The 16,958-nt window shown below is 47.3% G+C and overlaps 1 protein-coding gene across 3 annotated transcripts; it reads left to right on the top strand.

The window, feature by feature from the left end:
* Window positions 1-4,342: 4,342 nt before the first annotated feature.
* Window positions 4,343-15,932, top strand: TINCR (TINCR ubiquitin domain containing). Of its 3 annotated transcripts, XM_065578525.1 has the most exons (5): window positions 4,343-4,807; window positions 11,854-11,933; window positions 13,074-14,021; window positions 14,107-14,860; window positions 14,928-15,932. In XM_065578525.1, exons 1-2 carry the CDS (start codon window positions 4,347-4,349, stop codon window positions 11,864-11,866), a joined length of 474 nt encoding a protein of 157 aa, XP_065434597.1. In that variant the 5' UTR covers window positions 4,343-4,346; the 3' UTR covers window positions 11,867-11,933; window positions 13,074-14,021; window positions 14,107-14,860; window positions 14,928-15,932. The 3 variants fall into 3 exon arrangements, with proteins under 3 accessions (XP_065434597.1, XP_065434598.1, XP_042697313.2); XM_065578526.1 differs by adding an exon at window positions 11,209-11,310 and having other exon boundaries at window positions 4,483-4,807; window positions 13,074-15,932; XM_042841379.2 differs by lacking the exon at window positions 4,343-4,807 and adding an exon at window positions 11,019-11,310 and having other exon boundaries at window positions 13,074-15,932.
* Window positions 15,933-16,958: the final 1,026 nt, after the last annotated feature.

Here is a 16,958-nt window from a genome sequence, read left to right as displayed (position 1 = left end):
AGTGGGATTAATAGATTTACAGATTCCAAGACCAGAAGAGACCACGATGACAGGTCAGCCTGACCTGCCGCGCACATAGGCTACAGAATTTCTCTCGGCTGCCTTTGTTAAGCACATTTAAATGTTCATATGTAAAGCTCTTTAGAAGCATAAAGTTCTTTTACTATAGTGTTACCTATGCCATTTTGTTACTTGTATATGAGTGTTTATGCCACTGATCTATGTGATACAGACATAATTTTTGCTTTCAGTTACATGTAATCATTATTCTGTACAATGGGACCAATTCTGCTATCAGAGGGGCCAGGCCCTGCTTTCATGTAACCCACCTGAGGTTGCATTTGTCCCAAGGTCTTGTCATCCAGTGTGATATTTATATACATGGTATTCCTGTATATCTCATCATAGATATGCTCTCACTCTCATGCTTCAGGGCTGATCTCTTCACGGGTCAGGTAGGGAGTCCTCTCCCTCCCCCATTACCGCTTCTATGGACAGTGTTGCATCACTGGGGTATCATGCAGCTTCTTGTTTTTCTGGGCACCGATGGCAGAGGATCCTTGCCTTGCTGGACAACTGGTCTGACCAATACAATGACTCCTAGGTTCTTGTATCATCTCTGAGGGTGAATTTCACCCTGGTGCAAGGAGCCAGCACCAGGTTTAGCCACCCTTTAAGACCCACTTAAACTGTAGCGAGCCCTATGGGTCTGAGTGGGATGTTAATAGTCCTTGCGCTTGCCCTCCACATAGGGGTGAATTTCACTCTAAATGATGACAAGGGAAGTGACTTGGTGTGGCTAAATGCTGCTCTTACGTTCCATGGGTGTAAATCTGGCATAATTCCACTGAAGCTGATGGAGTTACTCTGGATTTACATCACCATTACAAAGCAGAGAATATGGCCATTTGCTTTTTAACCAGACAAATGCTCTTCCCAAAGTCCTGTTTTACTGATACTCAGGTGTTTTGCTGCTGACTTCCCCGTGTTTTGGATATGGTCCAAAATTCATTTAATTGCCCAGCGTACTTTGTCCATTCCCTTATAGAAGAACTGGGCCAAACTCTTTACACTGATTGAAGTTGCAAATCACAGGGGAATTTTTCTTTTTAGGCATTTTGTAAATGATGACAGAGGAGCATGAGTCCCTTTCAGGAGCAAGGAGACTTGCCTGACTTTTAAATATATTGATGTTTTGTTTCATTTAAAAAATATATTGTATTTCATAGCCCGCCTGCTTTTAAATTGCTTTTCTTGTTTTCCTAATGTGTGTTTCTTTGGATGTTTGCGCGTCTTCTGTTTGCCTTCGATATGGGAAAAAGTTTAAGTCAATAAGGTTTGATTTGATTTGTAAATAACGCTGGGGTTATGTATTATCACACAGTCACAGAACTCTGCCTCCCTGTCTTGTCCTCCAGACAGATATGACAGGCCAGACACATGACCCAAGCAGGATGAGCAAAGGAGAAAGATTAAAATAACTTTGAGGGACGCACATAGAACTTTATCCTGTACCTCTGTTTAGCCCACAAACCACCAGGAGCTTGTGAAATAATTACCTTAGACAGATAATAAAACATCCTCAGGCAAAACTAAGGTACTTAATATACTGCCCAAGTCAATTCCCCTTATTTCTGCTGTCCTTCTGCTTTTAATAATGGCTTAATGAAAAATTCAAAATTAATTGGAACTGGCATTAGACATTCACATGGCCCAGCGTGGGCTGCCGAGCTTAAATATTTCATCACCCACCTTCTCTGCCACACTCTCTGCTTCCACAGGCTGGGATGTTGGCCCTTTCCCCCAAATTAAACCCCCTATAGCAGGGGCTGGTGGAAGAGCCCGAAGAAGTTTGCAGACTTCTTGCAGGCAAAACTAAATAAACCTCAGCAACTAGATCTGAGTGTTTTCCTTCTGCTGCGATCTTTCCCTCTCTATTTAATGATACACATCCAAGGCCCAATTGGAAAGAGCAGCTCTAAAAATAAACAAGAGCTGTCTGAAAGGTATTTGTCAGTTGTCAGGCTGCCACATAGGCTAGAAGAATGAATCAGATGAAGGGGCTGACAGCAGACAGGCTCCTTTGAAATGAGAGTGCTTTGTGCTTCCCCTGCCACCCTCTGGGCAAGTGGTGCTGGCCAGTGTTCAGACTTGGTGGTGTATGGGGAGGGATTCAGCTCGGATCCGTGTCGATGAGAGGCTGTCCTTTGACATCAGTGGGAAACGGATCAGTTCTGACTCAAGCCAAGTGTATGGCTTCACACCAAGGATGAATTTGGCCCATAGAGTGAAATTCACCCATTACAGAGGCGATGCACCAGGCCCTCTGCACGGGGGGTGAATTTCACCTCTAGATCCATATTTTGGCTGTTAAGTCAGGGGTTGTATTTTCAGAGCTGCCAGCAGCTCCTATTGACTTCTGGACCCCTAGTTCTGGTGCCAAGATAAGATGTTAGCTGCCTAGCTTTCGGCACCCAAATTAGAAAAGCTGGCTTGAACCACTCTGTGCCTCAGTTTCCCCTTTTTGTAAAATGGTGAGTTTATGCTGACTTTACTTGAGGACCTGCCTTTGGGGCTGTGGCCGAGCGTATGATGTTTGTAAACACTTTGAAACCCTCCAGTGGAAGACACCACTGCAGTGAAAAGTGCTGTTATCGTTTTATCCGGGGTGCTCATAATAGCCGCTCGCCTCCCAGGTAGGTTTTCATTACCCCCATTTTACAAAAAAAGGGGAAACTGAGGCACGGAGCTGTGATGTGACTCACCCACACATACACAGTGAGTCAGTAGTACAGCTCAATAGGACCCAGGCATCCTGGCTCCCATCAAACCATGATCCCTAAATTATATTGGCCAGATTTGCAAAAGCGCTCAGCGTCCAGCAACTTCCATTGTCTTCAGGGGGAATGGTGGGGGTGATTCTCCATTGTTCTCAATGGGGGGTTGGGATTTTCCATTGGGCTCAAAGGGGAGATGGTGGGGGGGGGGGGGAGAGGGCAGATTCTCCATTGTTCTCAATGGGAGCTGTTGGGTGCTCACCATATCTGAAAATCCGGCCAGTTCATTTAGAAGTATAAATGGGAGCCAAACTCCTTTGAGAATTTGGCTGTGTATAATAAAGCAAAGTCTTTGAAGACAAATGGCTTGCAGTACTTTGGTCAAAAGACACTATTCCAGGTACAAAAGAGTGGCCATGGGGAATTAATTCATGTAATATGGCTGCAGGAAATTGCGTACAAGATAAGAATGTGACCTGATCTTTTTGAAAAAACACGACTTCCTTATCTAGATGATCTTTGCTCGAAAGTATTCTCTTCCACGTCTGCCACCAACTGCCCTGATGATCATTCAATTATAAATGACTCCTATGGCTGACTACTTCCTCTGTCACAGTGCTATATTTAGATTTAGGAGGGGACAGTTTGTTACCATCGGTATTTAGATTACAGCTGTATGAATAATGGATTTTTCAATTTGCCGGTAATTCGGTAAGTCATTTTGAACTGAAAATATTGAAATGTTTCCATTTGTTTGGATATTTTTTAGGACTTTTTTTTTTTTAACTTGGAACAATCTGGTGAAGCGAACACGAATCTGCCACATGTTTTGATGTCACCAAATGTGCATTTTTCTGCCAAAAAAAAGTTTGGGCAGCAAATTTTCCCACTTCTCTGGTTTAGGTCTCTATATTGTTTGCAGTGCTCACGCGCATTTTTTTCTGCAGCCTTGTGATGCTGTCATTTCTCACGTGCTAAGAGGACTTAGAGAGATCATTACGCAGATGAACACCCTCCAGGAACAGGAAGTCGTGCTGATGAACTAGCATGTGGTATTTATCTTGTTGAGTCCACATGGTGGTGTTAGGAGCACCGGGTGACACACAGCCTATGCACCTGGTGAATGTTACTTATTCAGGGTACAATGTCTCAGCTGAGATGTAAAACAAAGACTATTGTGGTTGTTTTAGATTCCATTGCACTTTTTACATGGGATGAGGTCCTGCCCAAATTTCCACATGTCTAATTACATACTCTGCCTATCTAATCTCCATTGGAGGGAGTGTTCTTCTTTTCCTGATTTAAACTGCCATGGTGTGGTGCAATGTGACTGTTAAACAGTTGCTGGGTTCCACCTCAGAGGTGGCTGCATTTTAGTACCAGTGGAAGGGAGCTTACTAAAGCTCTCCAGCTCTTTAATGCACCCACCCATTCATGGTCTCTAAATATCAGTCTTTGGAGTGCTTTGGGAGCCTTTGCATTTGCAAATATAATTATAATTGTTCTGGCATTTGCGGGGTGGGAAATGACTCCTACAAATATTCCCCAGCCAGCAGGCTTTGCAAGGGGATGTGTCTGTGGAAGCCAGTCCCTGAAATGAGCTCTTCCTTGGAATGTGAAGCACGCAGCGTAGCAGTTGGGAGGAACAGGTTTGGCAAGAGGTGTAGGGTGTTCACTGCAGGAAGCTCATTCATAGCCACGTCTCTGCCTTCACCAACACAGCTGGATGTCCCTCAGTGCCGCGCTGGCCAGCCTGCCAGGCCCGAGAGGATGGAGACCTTGCGAAGGAGCCTTTCCCGCTGGAAGAGGTACCACATCAAGGTGCACCTGGCCGACGAGGACCTGCTGATGCCCCTCACTGTCAAGCCCACGGACAAGGTGATGGACCTGCGGGCTCATCTGGTACGAGAGGGCATCACCTCCTGGAAGAAGACTTTTTACTACAACGCCAGGCAGCTTAGGGAGGAGGAGACTGTGAAGGAGGCCAAAATCCAGAATGGCTCTGTCCTGCTTCTCGTCAGCCACAAGAGGTATGGGGGGGAGATGGTCACTGTTTCCAGGGAGATGAACTGGGGGACGGGAGGAGAAAGGGGATGCTCAACTGATTCTTGGTTGGAACTCTGGGATTTACAAAGGGCCTAAGGGTGCTCAGCTGCCACTGACTTTCAATGGGCGTATCGGTGCCTAAATCCCTTAGGCTTCTTTGAAAATCCCATGCTCTATGCTTAAAGCAGGGGATCAGGGGAGAAAGGAAAAAAATTCTTCTTGATCTAACCAATCCCTGTCCCCAGCTGGTTCTGCCATTCCTGACCATGCGGCTGACTTCTAAGTAGAGGAGAGCAAAGAAAGACCCTCTTGAATCCTATTAAAATATGCTGGGCTAAGGGAGTTTTGCAGAGCAAGGAAATGCTGCCTCTCCTCCCAGCTTGAGTGGAAAACATCCACTCAATGTGCAGCGGCAGTCAAAAAAGCGAACAGAATGTTGGGAATCATTAAGAAAGGGATAGATAATAGGACAGAAAATATCATGTTGCCTCTATATAAATCCATGGTACGCCCACATCTTGAATACCGTGTGCAGATGTGGTTGCCCCAGCTCAAAAAAGATATATTGGAATTGGAAAAAGTTCAGAAAAGGGCAACAAAAATGATTAGGGGTATGGAACGGCTTCCGTCTGAGGAGAGATTAATAAGACTGGGACTTTTCAGCTTGGAAAAGAGATGGCTAAGGGGAGATATGATTGAGGTTTATAAAATCATGACTGGTGTAGAGAGAGTAGATAAGGAAGTGTTGTTTACTACTTCTCATAACGTAAGAACGAGGGGTCACCAAATGAAATTAATAGGCAGCAGGTTTAAAACAAATAAAAGGAAGTATTTCTTCACACAATGCACAGTCAACCTGTGGAACTCCTTGCCAGAGGATGTTGTGAAGGCCAAGACCATAGCAGGGTTAAAAAAAGAAGTAGATAAATTCATGGAGAATAGGTCCATCAATGGCTATTAGCCATGATGGGCAGGGATAGTGCCCCTAGCCTCTGTTTGCCAGGAGCTGGGAATGAGCGACAGGGGATGGATCACTTGGTGATTACCTGTTCTGTTCATTCCCTCTGGGGCACCTGGCGCTGGCCACTGTCGGTAGACAGGACACTGGGCTAGATGGACCCTTGATCTGACTCAGTAGGGCCATTCTTATGTTCTTTGAATCTACCTTGTAGTAACTTGCTCCTTCCTTCCCTGTTTACTAGCTGTCTCTGTGGGCCAGGTTTGGGCTGCCACCGTCCCTGTCTGAGGTGCTCAGCAGTGGGAAGTCAGCAGGGTGCCAAGCTTGCAATGATGCAGGGTGGATGCAGCCCCACACACCTTCCAGTGTGTTATGGGGCTGGACATAGACCCTGAAGGGCCAGCACTGAGGTGTGAGCGGGACTGGCCGGGAAGCACAATGAGATTAGACTCAATTAGGCTGGGTGCTGTAGTTTCAGTGCTCTCACGAGAGCAGCTCTTATGTTCTAGCAGGAGTTAAAGCAGAGAACTCTCCTCCACCGGGATCGCTCAGGGTGTCTGGTGGACACATGGAGTTGTAATTTATACTACCCCACTACACCATCTTTTTGGAATCTGGCCCATCACCATCAGCTCTGCTGAATTCTGTAAAGCATTTTGGCATACAAGAGGGAAGGCGCTGTACAAAATGGAGCTGGATCGCATTGTCTCCAGCTCAGATCCTTGAATCCAAACCCCACTGAATTGTGTGTGAGTAGGTGAGATTCAAATTCACAGAGCCACACCTGCCCTTAAGGTTTTGGTACCTGTTTGGAGATCAATCCGGAACAGGCCTGTTTGCTACTTCAGAGGCCCCTGAAATCTCAAGAGAACCACTGATCGCACAAGATTTCAGCCATTTCCTGCCCGAGCCAAGGCAAACTCATGAGATTTCAGCATTGTCCAACCTGCCCCCAAGCGTTGATTCAGCTTCACACCCAGACCACTCAGGTTAATCTGGATCAATACTCTTATTCCTCTGCCTCGCCTCTTCTCTAGTGGTGGGAACTTTTTTGGTTTCTGATGTTTATTTTTTATTGGAATTTTAAGCCTAAACTTTCAAAAGTGTCCAGTGATTTTGCATAACTCAGTTACTGAGCCCAGCCTGAGACCTCTTAAAAAAGGCCTGATTTTCAGAAAGGGCTGACCATCTACCTTTGGAAAATCAGGGGTGAAATCTTGGCACCAGAGATGTCAATGGAGGTTTTGCCATTCAGTGCTTCAATGGATCCAGGATCTCACCCTTTAAGGTGGTGTCTCTAACTGGGCATCCAAAACCACTGGCCACTTCTGAAAAATTTAGGCCTTAGTGCTTATTTTAGGCACGTTATGGCTCAAATTTTTAAAAGTTTTGTTAAAAAGGGGGGGTTATAATATGATTTCCCTTGAATTTTATCAACATTTGCCAGCTCCTGGAGATCAGCTTCTAAGCAAGCACCGTGTGGGGGTCATCAGTATCTATTTACTCCACCTGCTACATACCCACATTCCTGGGGGCATCAGGAATTGTTCGTCTGCTAGCCCCTCTCTGTAGCTCCTGGTGCCTAAGCATGAGCTCCTAGCAAGCATGAAGGATTATTGGGTGCTGCCAATGCCCTCCACAAACAAGATGCAACTTGGCACAAATGGTAAATGGCCAGGTATTTGGGGTGTATGTTTCAAAGGGGTGCATGGGTCACTCTGAGCTAAGTATTTGTGGGTGATGTTCACACCTGTGGATAAACAGTAATTATTGTCCTGGGCGTGGGGCTTGGCTCTCATTCAGTATCCGGCAGGTTGTGGCCTTCATGACTCAGTGCTTGGCCGAGATTTGTGGACAAACAGGGACTGGTTTTACTGGGGTGCTTGTTTGCACGTCGTTCTTGAGAGATCACTGTATTACTCAAACCAACAAGCTGAGAATACAGGGGGCCTGGGCACATCAGGTAGTAGAGAACATGCTGCTGGATCCGCTTAGGAACTGTGGCACATCGGGTCGCAGAAAATGCGGTGCTGGGGTCTGGCTAGTGTTTCTGGGTGTGCCAGGGTAATAGAGAAAGCAGCTCTGGTCACAGGATTTGAGGAGCTGGTTGGCATGGTTCCTGCCCTCCAAAGGTCAGTCCCTAATTTTTTAAGATCTCCCTGCACATCCCAGCATCCCCTGCCTGCTCGTCTGTACCAAGACCCCGGCCAAGCAGAGCTATATTAATTCCCAAAGTGGAGCTGCTCTGATTGCCAAGGTTTGTGGGTCGGTGTCGTGCCCATAAATATTAATGGTGACGCTGCGTGCAGCGTGTCCTTCACCAGGGGCTCGTGGGACAGTGAAAATGACTCTATTTTTCATCCTCCCCCCTTTTAATGCTTTTGTAGATCATTGGCATTTAGCGATGGCTGAGTCAGCACTTCCACTGCCTGCTCCTGTTTTCTGGGGTTTATAACGTAGCCATAAACATTCACTGAAGGCTGCAGGCTTGGCAGAAAAGGGCTCAGCCCAGCCGCTAATACGGAGCATTTATTTGGGCCGCAGTGTTCAAAAGTTTGAACAAGCCATTCTGGAGTTCAATCAACATGACCTCTCTCCCCTGCAAAACATACAGAAGGGTCAGAGCTGGGCAAATAAAATTCATCTTCCTGAATGGAGGGCCAGCATGGTCACTAATTGGATTATAGTAGCACCAACTGAGATCAGGGCTTCCTTGTGCTAGGAGGGGAAGAAACACATGGCAAGAGACAGTCCTTGCCCCTAAAGAACTACACAGACAAGGGTGGGAGGGGGAAACAAGCACAGCAAAGGGAAATGATTTGCCCAAAGTCTCACAGTAGATCGGTGGCAGAACCAAGAAGAGAATCCAAGTTTCTGGACTCCCAGGTCAGTGTCCCTAGCTACTGGACAGCGCTGCTTCTCTGTTCACAGAATAGGATTTTAGTGAGGTTCAAGTGGTGTATCGTTCTTGTGGTGTCTCTCTGTAAAGGGAGGAATTTCCTCCCAAACCATTTAGTCCTGGAATCTTGTGGAATTTGGTAAAATAAAGCATCTAGATGATCAAGCTTTTCATCGTTCTCCTCCCTCTCTTTTCCTGGCTCTGCTACAGGCCACATTCTCTGCTCAGTTACACCCTCCTGACTTCCGGGAGGCTGCACTGGGATAACTGGGCAGTTATGAAGGCTTTCACCGCACAATGAAGCAAAATCCTCTGTTCTGTGAAGTGCTCTCTGTGCTTTGAATTTCTATACTGCTTTCCTGAGAACCTCAAAGTAGTACAATGACAACAGCAACCACCATAATAATTAATAGCTGAACCAAACTTTAGATCTGCTTTTAGAGTTTTTTGTTCTATCTATCTATCTATCTATCTATCTATCTATCTATCTATCTATCTATCTATCTATCTATCTATCTATCTATCTATCTATCTATCTATCTATCTATCCCCATACACCCCCTCTATCTATCTATCTATCTATCTATCTATCTATCTATCTATCTATCTATCTATCTATCTATCTATCTATCTATCTATCCCCATACACCCCCTCTATCTATCTATCTATCTATCTATCTATCTATCTATCTATCTATCTATCTATCTATCTATCTATCTATCTATCTATCCCCATACACCCGCTATCTATCTATCTATCTCCAAAAAGCCACCGGATGGCAACAGCTTTTGGTCCAGAACTCTGTTGGATCTCGTGCACTCAATATGCCCATGCAACGTTCCCAGACACGAATGGGGATTCCGCCTAATCCCGCACATGCAACCAACAGACCTGAACTCCAGGGGGTCCCGACCCTGCTGTGGCCATGTGCACAGAGCATTCAGAGAATTCATCTGGTGTTTTTTTGCATAAATAAGCGGCAAGAATGGGCCCCCGAGGGTGGAGGGACCTAACATAGCAGGACGCCACAAGATTTGCCCCAGGGTGCCAGTTCAATAGAGCTGTATCCTCTCTGGGCCACAGTGGAGGGCTCTCTGCATGCTGGCCTGCAGGGGGATTTGAGGGTGTAATAGGGCAGGGACTGTGGATCCACAGTTATACAGATTCATCACCCAACCTACACACCCCTCCTCCACCACTCACGCACGCACATACACACATAACCCGCTCCTCCTCCCACACACACGCCACCACTACTACCAGGACAGCCGTGAGGTTGTAGTAACAGCCTGCGGGTGACATTTTTGTGCAGAAGCCTAGTCCTAGGTCCCTGCACCACTGAAGTCCTCAAAATAGGGCTGGAATACGACTTCTCTGGTGCCTAGACCGTATGCTGCTCTCTGCACGGGGTGAATTTGACCCTCAGATGTCACTCCTCAGCAGGGCTGTGTATGTTCTATCTCCTCTCTGACTGCCATGAACCACCCCCTGGCCCAGCAAGCCCCAATCCCAAGCCTTCAATAGCACTCTGGGGGTCTCTCTGCTCAGACAAAGCCAGTTAGGATTTTCAGCACATGTGCAGACCCGGGGTAGCCTGAATAATAGGCCTGGTACCATCTACTGGATAAATAGCACATGTGTAAAAATAGCCCCACAGAAATACGTTACCCAGTCAATAGCCTGGATGGCGCTCGCCTTTACCTTCCACCAAAGGGATGGGGGTCTTTATCTGTACATTATATGGGCATTCACCCACGAAAGCTTATGCTCCAATACATCTGTTAGTCTTAAAGGTGCCACAGGACTCTCTGTTGCTTTTTACAGATCCAGACTAACACGGCTACCCCTCTGATACTTTATATGTACAGTGTATTCACAATTATCCAAATAGCCTGGGGGGGGTGCGTGGGGGGAGGATCCCATGGATTTTATTGAGATAATAGAGAGTTCAGACAATCAAGAGAGTAGGAGCCATACAGCAGCGGGGTGGCTGGTGAGAGTGAGGTGCAGTGGGCATCTTGCCAAGAAGGATTCATGCTGCCCATATCTGCCTGATCCCTGGCATAGGCAATCTGCTTTCCTCCTCTCAGGTGAGGGAGGTGGGTTGTCCAGGTGCACATATTGGGAAGGAAGGGGAGGAGTGGGAGGGTGGTGGGTTATGGTGGCTCCCAGAGGGAGACCTGCAGGATGGCTGAAAAGCTTGGCGTGGAGATGGGGGGGTCATCTCTTGTGATGAGACAGAAACATCTAATGTTGGGGCATTTAGTTGCAGGGTGGGGGGTGGCAATGGGGAGCAGGTCTGAGAAGCTAGAAGTGGGGTCATGCCCCTTTGAGGTCTCGCCACGGAGGCTTAGGCAGTTGAGAGAAGGTTGGGTAGAGAGAGGCGTGTGTGTTGCAAGTGAGGGTTACCTCTGATTTCTCCCCATGCTGGCCGGGCTGGCTCCACCACCCTGATGTTGGTGAAATGCGCTGTTGATGGAGCCCCGACTGTCTGCACCATGCTGGGAACACCCTGTTTCTTATTTAGATAACGCCATGCAGCGGAGCCCAGGCAACGAGAGATGGGGCAAGTAACAAAGGCAGAAGGGAAGCTGGTGGAAGAGAGCTCGGCCCTGATTACCAGCTCTTGGTGAGTTCCTCGTCACGCGCAGGCTTGACAGACAGTTTAATAAACAGCTCAGAATGTCCAAGCAGAGTGTCCAGGAATAATTAACTCAAAGAGAGCAACACACAACATTTCTTCATCAGTGTAGCCTGTGGTCTGAGCCACCAAAGGCAAATAATGTGGAGACCTCCTTGACTCAGAAATAGACTCCCATTTTCATGTTACCCTTGTTTTGAAATTTGGAATTCACATGATGAAATCCAGAAGGCGCATTTTTGCTTCCCCTGCCTTTTAAATCCCAATCTTTTGCTCTGAAGGAGCCAAACTGACCTACCTTGAATTAGCTATGCATCTGCTCAGATACCTAGCGCCTACAGCTGGCAGCATTGCCAGACTCAGGGAGCCTTTTTGTAGCTCAGGGGGATATCTGCAAGGATTGAATTAACTATGGTGGTGCAGGGAGCTGCCTGTATTAACGTCTTTCTCTGAGATAGGCTTTGAATGACATCTGGGATCTGCTTGACAATCTTTTATTCTAAATGCAGTTGTTGTCTTTCTTCAGAGCAGCAGGAACCAGTGAGGTGCCATCCTTCAAATGATGGATCGTATTGCTTGGAGGGGTGGAAACCCCCCAGAAACACTGAAAGGTACAGTATGGAAAGGGGACAAAAACCAGTCAAGTTTCTTAGAGATACACCCCTACTTTTCTCCCCCATCCTGTGGTGCAATACAAGTAACCTGTGTTTGAAAAATAGCTGGCTAGGGAACCAGATCTTTCTTTCTTTCTTTGGATTTTTGTTATTTTGCCATTTCTCGTTAAGAGATTTTTAAAGTTAGGGGACTGAGACTGCATTGTCCTCTAGCGGTTGGATGGCTGGAAAGCTGGTAGGAGTAATTCTGCTGCTGCTAATTCATCCCCCCCCCTTGCATCTTCTAGCTCAGGGGTCAGCAACCTGTCAGAAGTGGTGTGCTGAGTCTTCATTTATTCACTCTAATTTAAGGTTTCGCGTGCCAGTCAAACATTGTAATGCTTTTAGAAGGACTCTTTCTATACGTCTATAATATAGAACTAAACTATTGTTGTATGTAAAGTAAATAAGGTTTTTAAAAGATTTAAGAAGCTTCCTTTATAATTAAATTAAAATGCAGAGCCCCCCGGACCGGTGGCCAGGACCCAGGCAGTGTGAGTGCCACTGAAAATCAGCTCGCGTGCCGCCTTTGGGACGCGTGCCATAGGTTGCCTACTCCTGGTCTGGCTACTATTCTCCCCCTACTGCCTTACCATTTTATTTTCAGTTGCTCTGTTGCTAAATCTTGGGATCATACCATTAAGCTGCTCACAGAATTGGCCAAGCCAACTATTTATAATCTGTTTATTTTAGGCATCAAGGGTTTGTGAATGCAGGGGTAGCTAACAAGGGAGGATCTCATTGGTATATAGAGATATGTTTAGGTTCCCCCTATATACCTAGGTGGCAAGATGGGTCTCATGCATGGCATGGTACCTCTGTATCCACTATGAAATAGTCCAGGCTCTTCAGACTAGCTTGTCAAGCTATTATTATATGTCTTAATATCATGAAGATGCCTATCATTCAAATATCAGGGGGTAGCCGTGTTAGTCTGTATCTACAAAAACAACAAGGAGTCTGGTGGCACCTTAAAGACTAACAGATTTATTTATAATAAATCTGTTAGTCTTTAAGGTGCCACCAGACTCCTTGTTGTTTTTGTATCATTCAAATGACTCCTAAATAGATCTTCCCCTTTTTCTCTGTAAATTATAGGTGTGGACAAGGCAAAGGCAAGGAAGCAGCAGGGTGTGCATACTCCAGTCCGCATTCCACGCCGGTATCGTCATGGGGCGTAGGTGTTTGCTGGTCTGCACTCTGCACCGTGGACGTTTGTGTCGGATTTGTTTGTCTCTGGGGTCCGACTGTTGCTGCGACACCTCAGATCGGATGATCAGGAACACTGCTGCTGTGTTCAACTCCCTCCAGCTCTGAGCTACAGTAATCCCCAACTTAACCTCTCTATGGAGGTAACAAGCCCAGGCAGGACAGTCCCACCTAGCTGCCTGTCCCAGAAGACGCAGTCCAGGCTGAGACATGCTGATAGGAAGCTGGAACCGTCGCTGCGTGCCTCTTTGCTTTACCCAAGTTAGGGAAACATTGAGAGCTTCAGTCTCCAGGGCCATCAGTTTGGCAGCTTTCCTCAGCACTAAATTTACTTTTTAAAGCTATATCAGTGTTGCACCCAAAGGGAATGGAGGAACAGATGCAGCCTGTGGAGTCTGGCTTTAATTCATCTGCTTCGTTTAATTTCCTACCCTGCCTTCTAATCAGTGACATTGCATTGATGGCCCTGGGAATACTCCAGCTTCTCGTACAGGCGCTGTTTAGTACAACACAGTGGCTGTGCCATCTTAGCTTGTTCACAGGATCTGACTTGGGGCGTCTCTGCCACATTACCTCACAGGGTCTGTGCCACATTACCTCACAGGGGCTCTCACTCAGGGTGCCTGTGCCATGTTACCTCACAGGGGCTCTCAGTCAGGGTGTCTGTGCCATGTTACCTCACAGGGGCTCTCTCGCTCAGGGTGTCTGTGCCACGTTACCTCACAGGGGCTGTGCCACATTACCTCACAGGGGCTCTCAGTCAGGGTGTCTGTGCCATGTTACCTCACAGGGGCTCTCTCGCTCAGGGTGTCTGTGCCACGTTACCTCACAGGGACTGTGCCACATTACCTCACAGGGGCTCTCTCGCTCAGGGTGTCTGTGCCACGTTACCGCACAGGGACTGTGCCACATTACCTCACAGGGGCTGTGCCACATTACCTCACAGGGGCTCTCACTCAGGGTGTCTGTGCCACGTTACCTCACAGGGGCTCTCACTCAGGGTGTCTGTGCCACGTTACCTCACAGGGGCTCTCTCGCTCAGGGTGTCTGTGCCACGTTACCTCACAGGGGCTGTGCCACATTACCTCACAGGGGCTCTCAGTCAGGGTGTCTGTGCCATGTTACCTCACAGGGGCTCTCTCGCTCAGGGTGTCTGTGCCACGTTACCTCACAGGGACTGTGCCACATTACCTCACAGGGGCTCTCACTCAGGGTGTCTGTGCCACGTTACCTCACAGGGGCTCTCACTCAGGGTGCCTGTGCCATGTTACCTCACAGGGGCTCTCAGTCAGGGTGTCTGTGCCATGTTACCTCACAGGGGCTCTCTTGCTCAGGGTGTCTGTGCCATGTTACCTCACAGGGACTGTGCCACATTACCTCACAGGGGCTCTCACTCAGGGTGCCTGTGCCACGTTACCTCACAGGGGCTCTCACTCAGGGTGCCTGTGCCACGTTACCTCACAGGGACTGTGCCACATTACCTCACAGGGGCTCTCACTCAGGGTGCCTGTGCCACGTTACCTCACAGGGGGGCTCTCACTCAGGTGCCTGTGCCACATTACCTCACAGTGGCTGTGCCATGTTCCCTCATAAAGGCTGTGCCAAATTACCTCACAGGAGCCCTCTCAATCAGGGTGGCAGTGCCACGATACCTCACAGGGCCTCTCTCGCTCAGGGTGGCTGTTCCACATTATGTCACGGTGGCTCTCTCGTTCAGGGCGTCTGTGCCACGTTACTTCACAGGGGCTGTGCCACATTACCTCACAGGGGCTCTCTGTCAGGGCGTCTGTGCCAAGTTACCTCACAGGGGCTCTCTGTCAGGGCGTCTGTGCCACGTTACCTCACAGAGGCTGTCTCACTCAGGGCAACTGTGCCATGTTACTTCCCAGGGGCTCTCTCAGTCAGGGCAGCTGTGCATGTTACCTCAGAGTCGCTGTCTCAGAAGGGCTGTGGCCCTTTCCTATTGGCTGACCAAATTTCCGCCTCCATCTTTGTTATGTCAATGTTCATCCTGAGCAGCACCACTTGTTCATTCAGTCGTCCAAAGCCAAGTCACACCGAAACCAGGAAGATGTCCTTCTGGGTGACAGCTCCCCTTTTGTGAGGCTCACGGTATATCCTGCATAGTATAATCTGTATCAGATTGCTGTTACCCGCTAAAATGGAGAAGTAGGATCTAGTAGGAATGCAGTTGCATGGTGGAATAAAAACTTTGGGGAGCACAGTCAAAAATAAGTATTTATGCCATCCTTTGCCACTGTGCTATGGGTGCCACTCAACTGCTGCTCATTATGAAGTGTTAACGAGAACCAAACCCCATGTGTCTTTCTATTTTATAGGTAGAGCTGCCTTTAGGCACTTGTGAGCCTCAATAATATGTATGAATCTAAACTTAATAGACAGGCCAAGATTGCTACCTTCCTAAACATTTGATGATAGCTGTGGTTTTTCATGGATCTGTCCTGTAAGTCGCAGGCCTATGCCATAGGATAATTGCCAGTATCCCCATACAGCATCAATGCCTGAGTGATGCTCGGATAATATGATGACAGACAGATATGTTTTCAATTAATCTATCTACCGTTCTCTTGTACACAATAACCCCCCTGACCCTGATAGCCTTTTAAGTGCTATTGCAACATTATTTATTTGATCATATGTCCATTGCTGTGTTCCCATGTGTGGTGCTAACGTTTAAATTCAGAAGACTATTTAAATAAATAAACGGATACTTTAAAAAACAACAAACCCCGCTTCATTGGAATGAAACAAAAACCCAAATGGACGTGGAAGAAGTATTTCTTCAGATCTTCCCCACTGCCCTGTGTCTTCTTTTACACCTGTTCAAAATCAGGGCCAAGTGGGGGGGTGCTGTGACAAGAGTCTGATTTAGGAGCATTTTGTACCCACTTTGCATTGGTGTCAACGGGTGCCCAAGGCGCAGGCTCGTGGAAAATCAGGCAGCTTGTTTGCACATCAAAACCCACCTTTGGGGCCTAAATTGGCCCACCTGTGTTTCTTGATGCATATGTTATGGCTGACAGCCAGAGACAAGCGTTTTAAGGGTTAGCTGGGCTTGTGGAGTTCTTGTCAGCCTCAGGTAGAAAAAAATCCCAGCACGCATCACACTGAAATGCTGGCTTGTAAAGAAGTGCAGAGAACAGGAGCAAGAGGTCGTGAAACAAGATGGATGAAATGGGCTCGGTGACTTGCTAGAAGCTACAGCTACGTAGCTCATACTTCTGCTTGGAAAGGCCTTTGCAGCCGCCATAAACGCCTCTAAATAGCCGTATTTTCCCCGCCAGCAGAGAAATAAGCAGCTTCAATGGAGAGGAGTAAATCCACTTGATTGGAAACATTGCTGGGGATAACCTAGTTATAAGTAATAACCCAATCTCTCCACCCAGACAGAGCCAGCCTTATCCACCAAAGAATCAGTGTATCACTCCTAACATTTCCAGTTACAACCGAACAAGGGCCCAGGAGGGGGGAAAAGGCATCAGGGGAGAATGATTTGTAAGAGGTGAAAGGCAGCATGGGTAATCTGGGTTATAAACAGTGCATGCACCATGAGCTAAAAGTCCAGCCCCCTCTGACATGATAATGACTTTTAAAAAGAATTGACTATAAGCAGGAAAAGCGTGATTCTCAGTGACACTCTGGCCACTTGACCCACCCGCCCAGTAGTGCAAAGTGGCCGTAAGACCTTTTTACCCAGCCAGAGCAGTGGAAAGGGGATTAAGGCCTGTAATGTTTGGTTTCCCTGCCCTCAGC

Source organism: Chrysemys picta, chromosome 25 (assembly GCF_011386835.1).
Source record: "Chrysemys picta bellii isolate R12L10 chromosome 25, ASM1138683v2, whole genome shotgun sequence".
Lineage (NCBI taxonomy): Eukaryota > Metazoa > Chordata > Testudines > Emydidae > Chrysemys > Chrysemys picta.
Note: the sequence above shows the minus strand (reverse complement) of the source record. Positions and strands in the feature narration are given on the sequence as shown.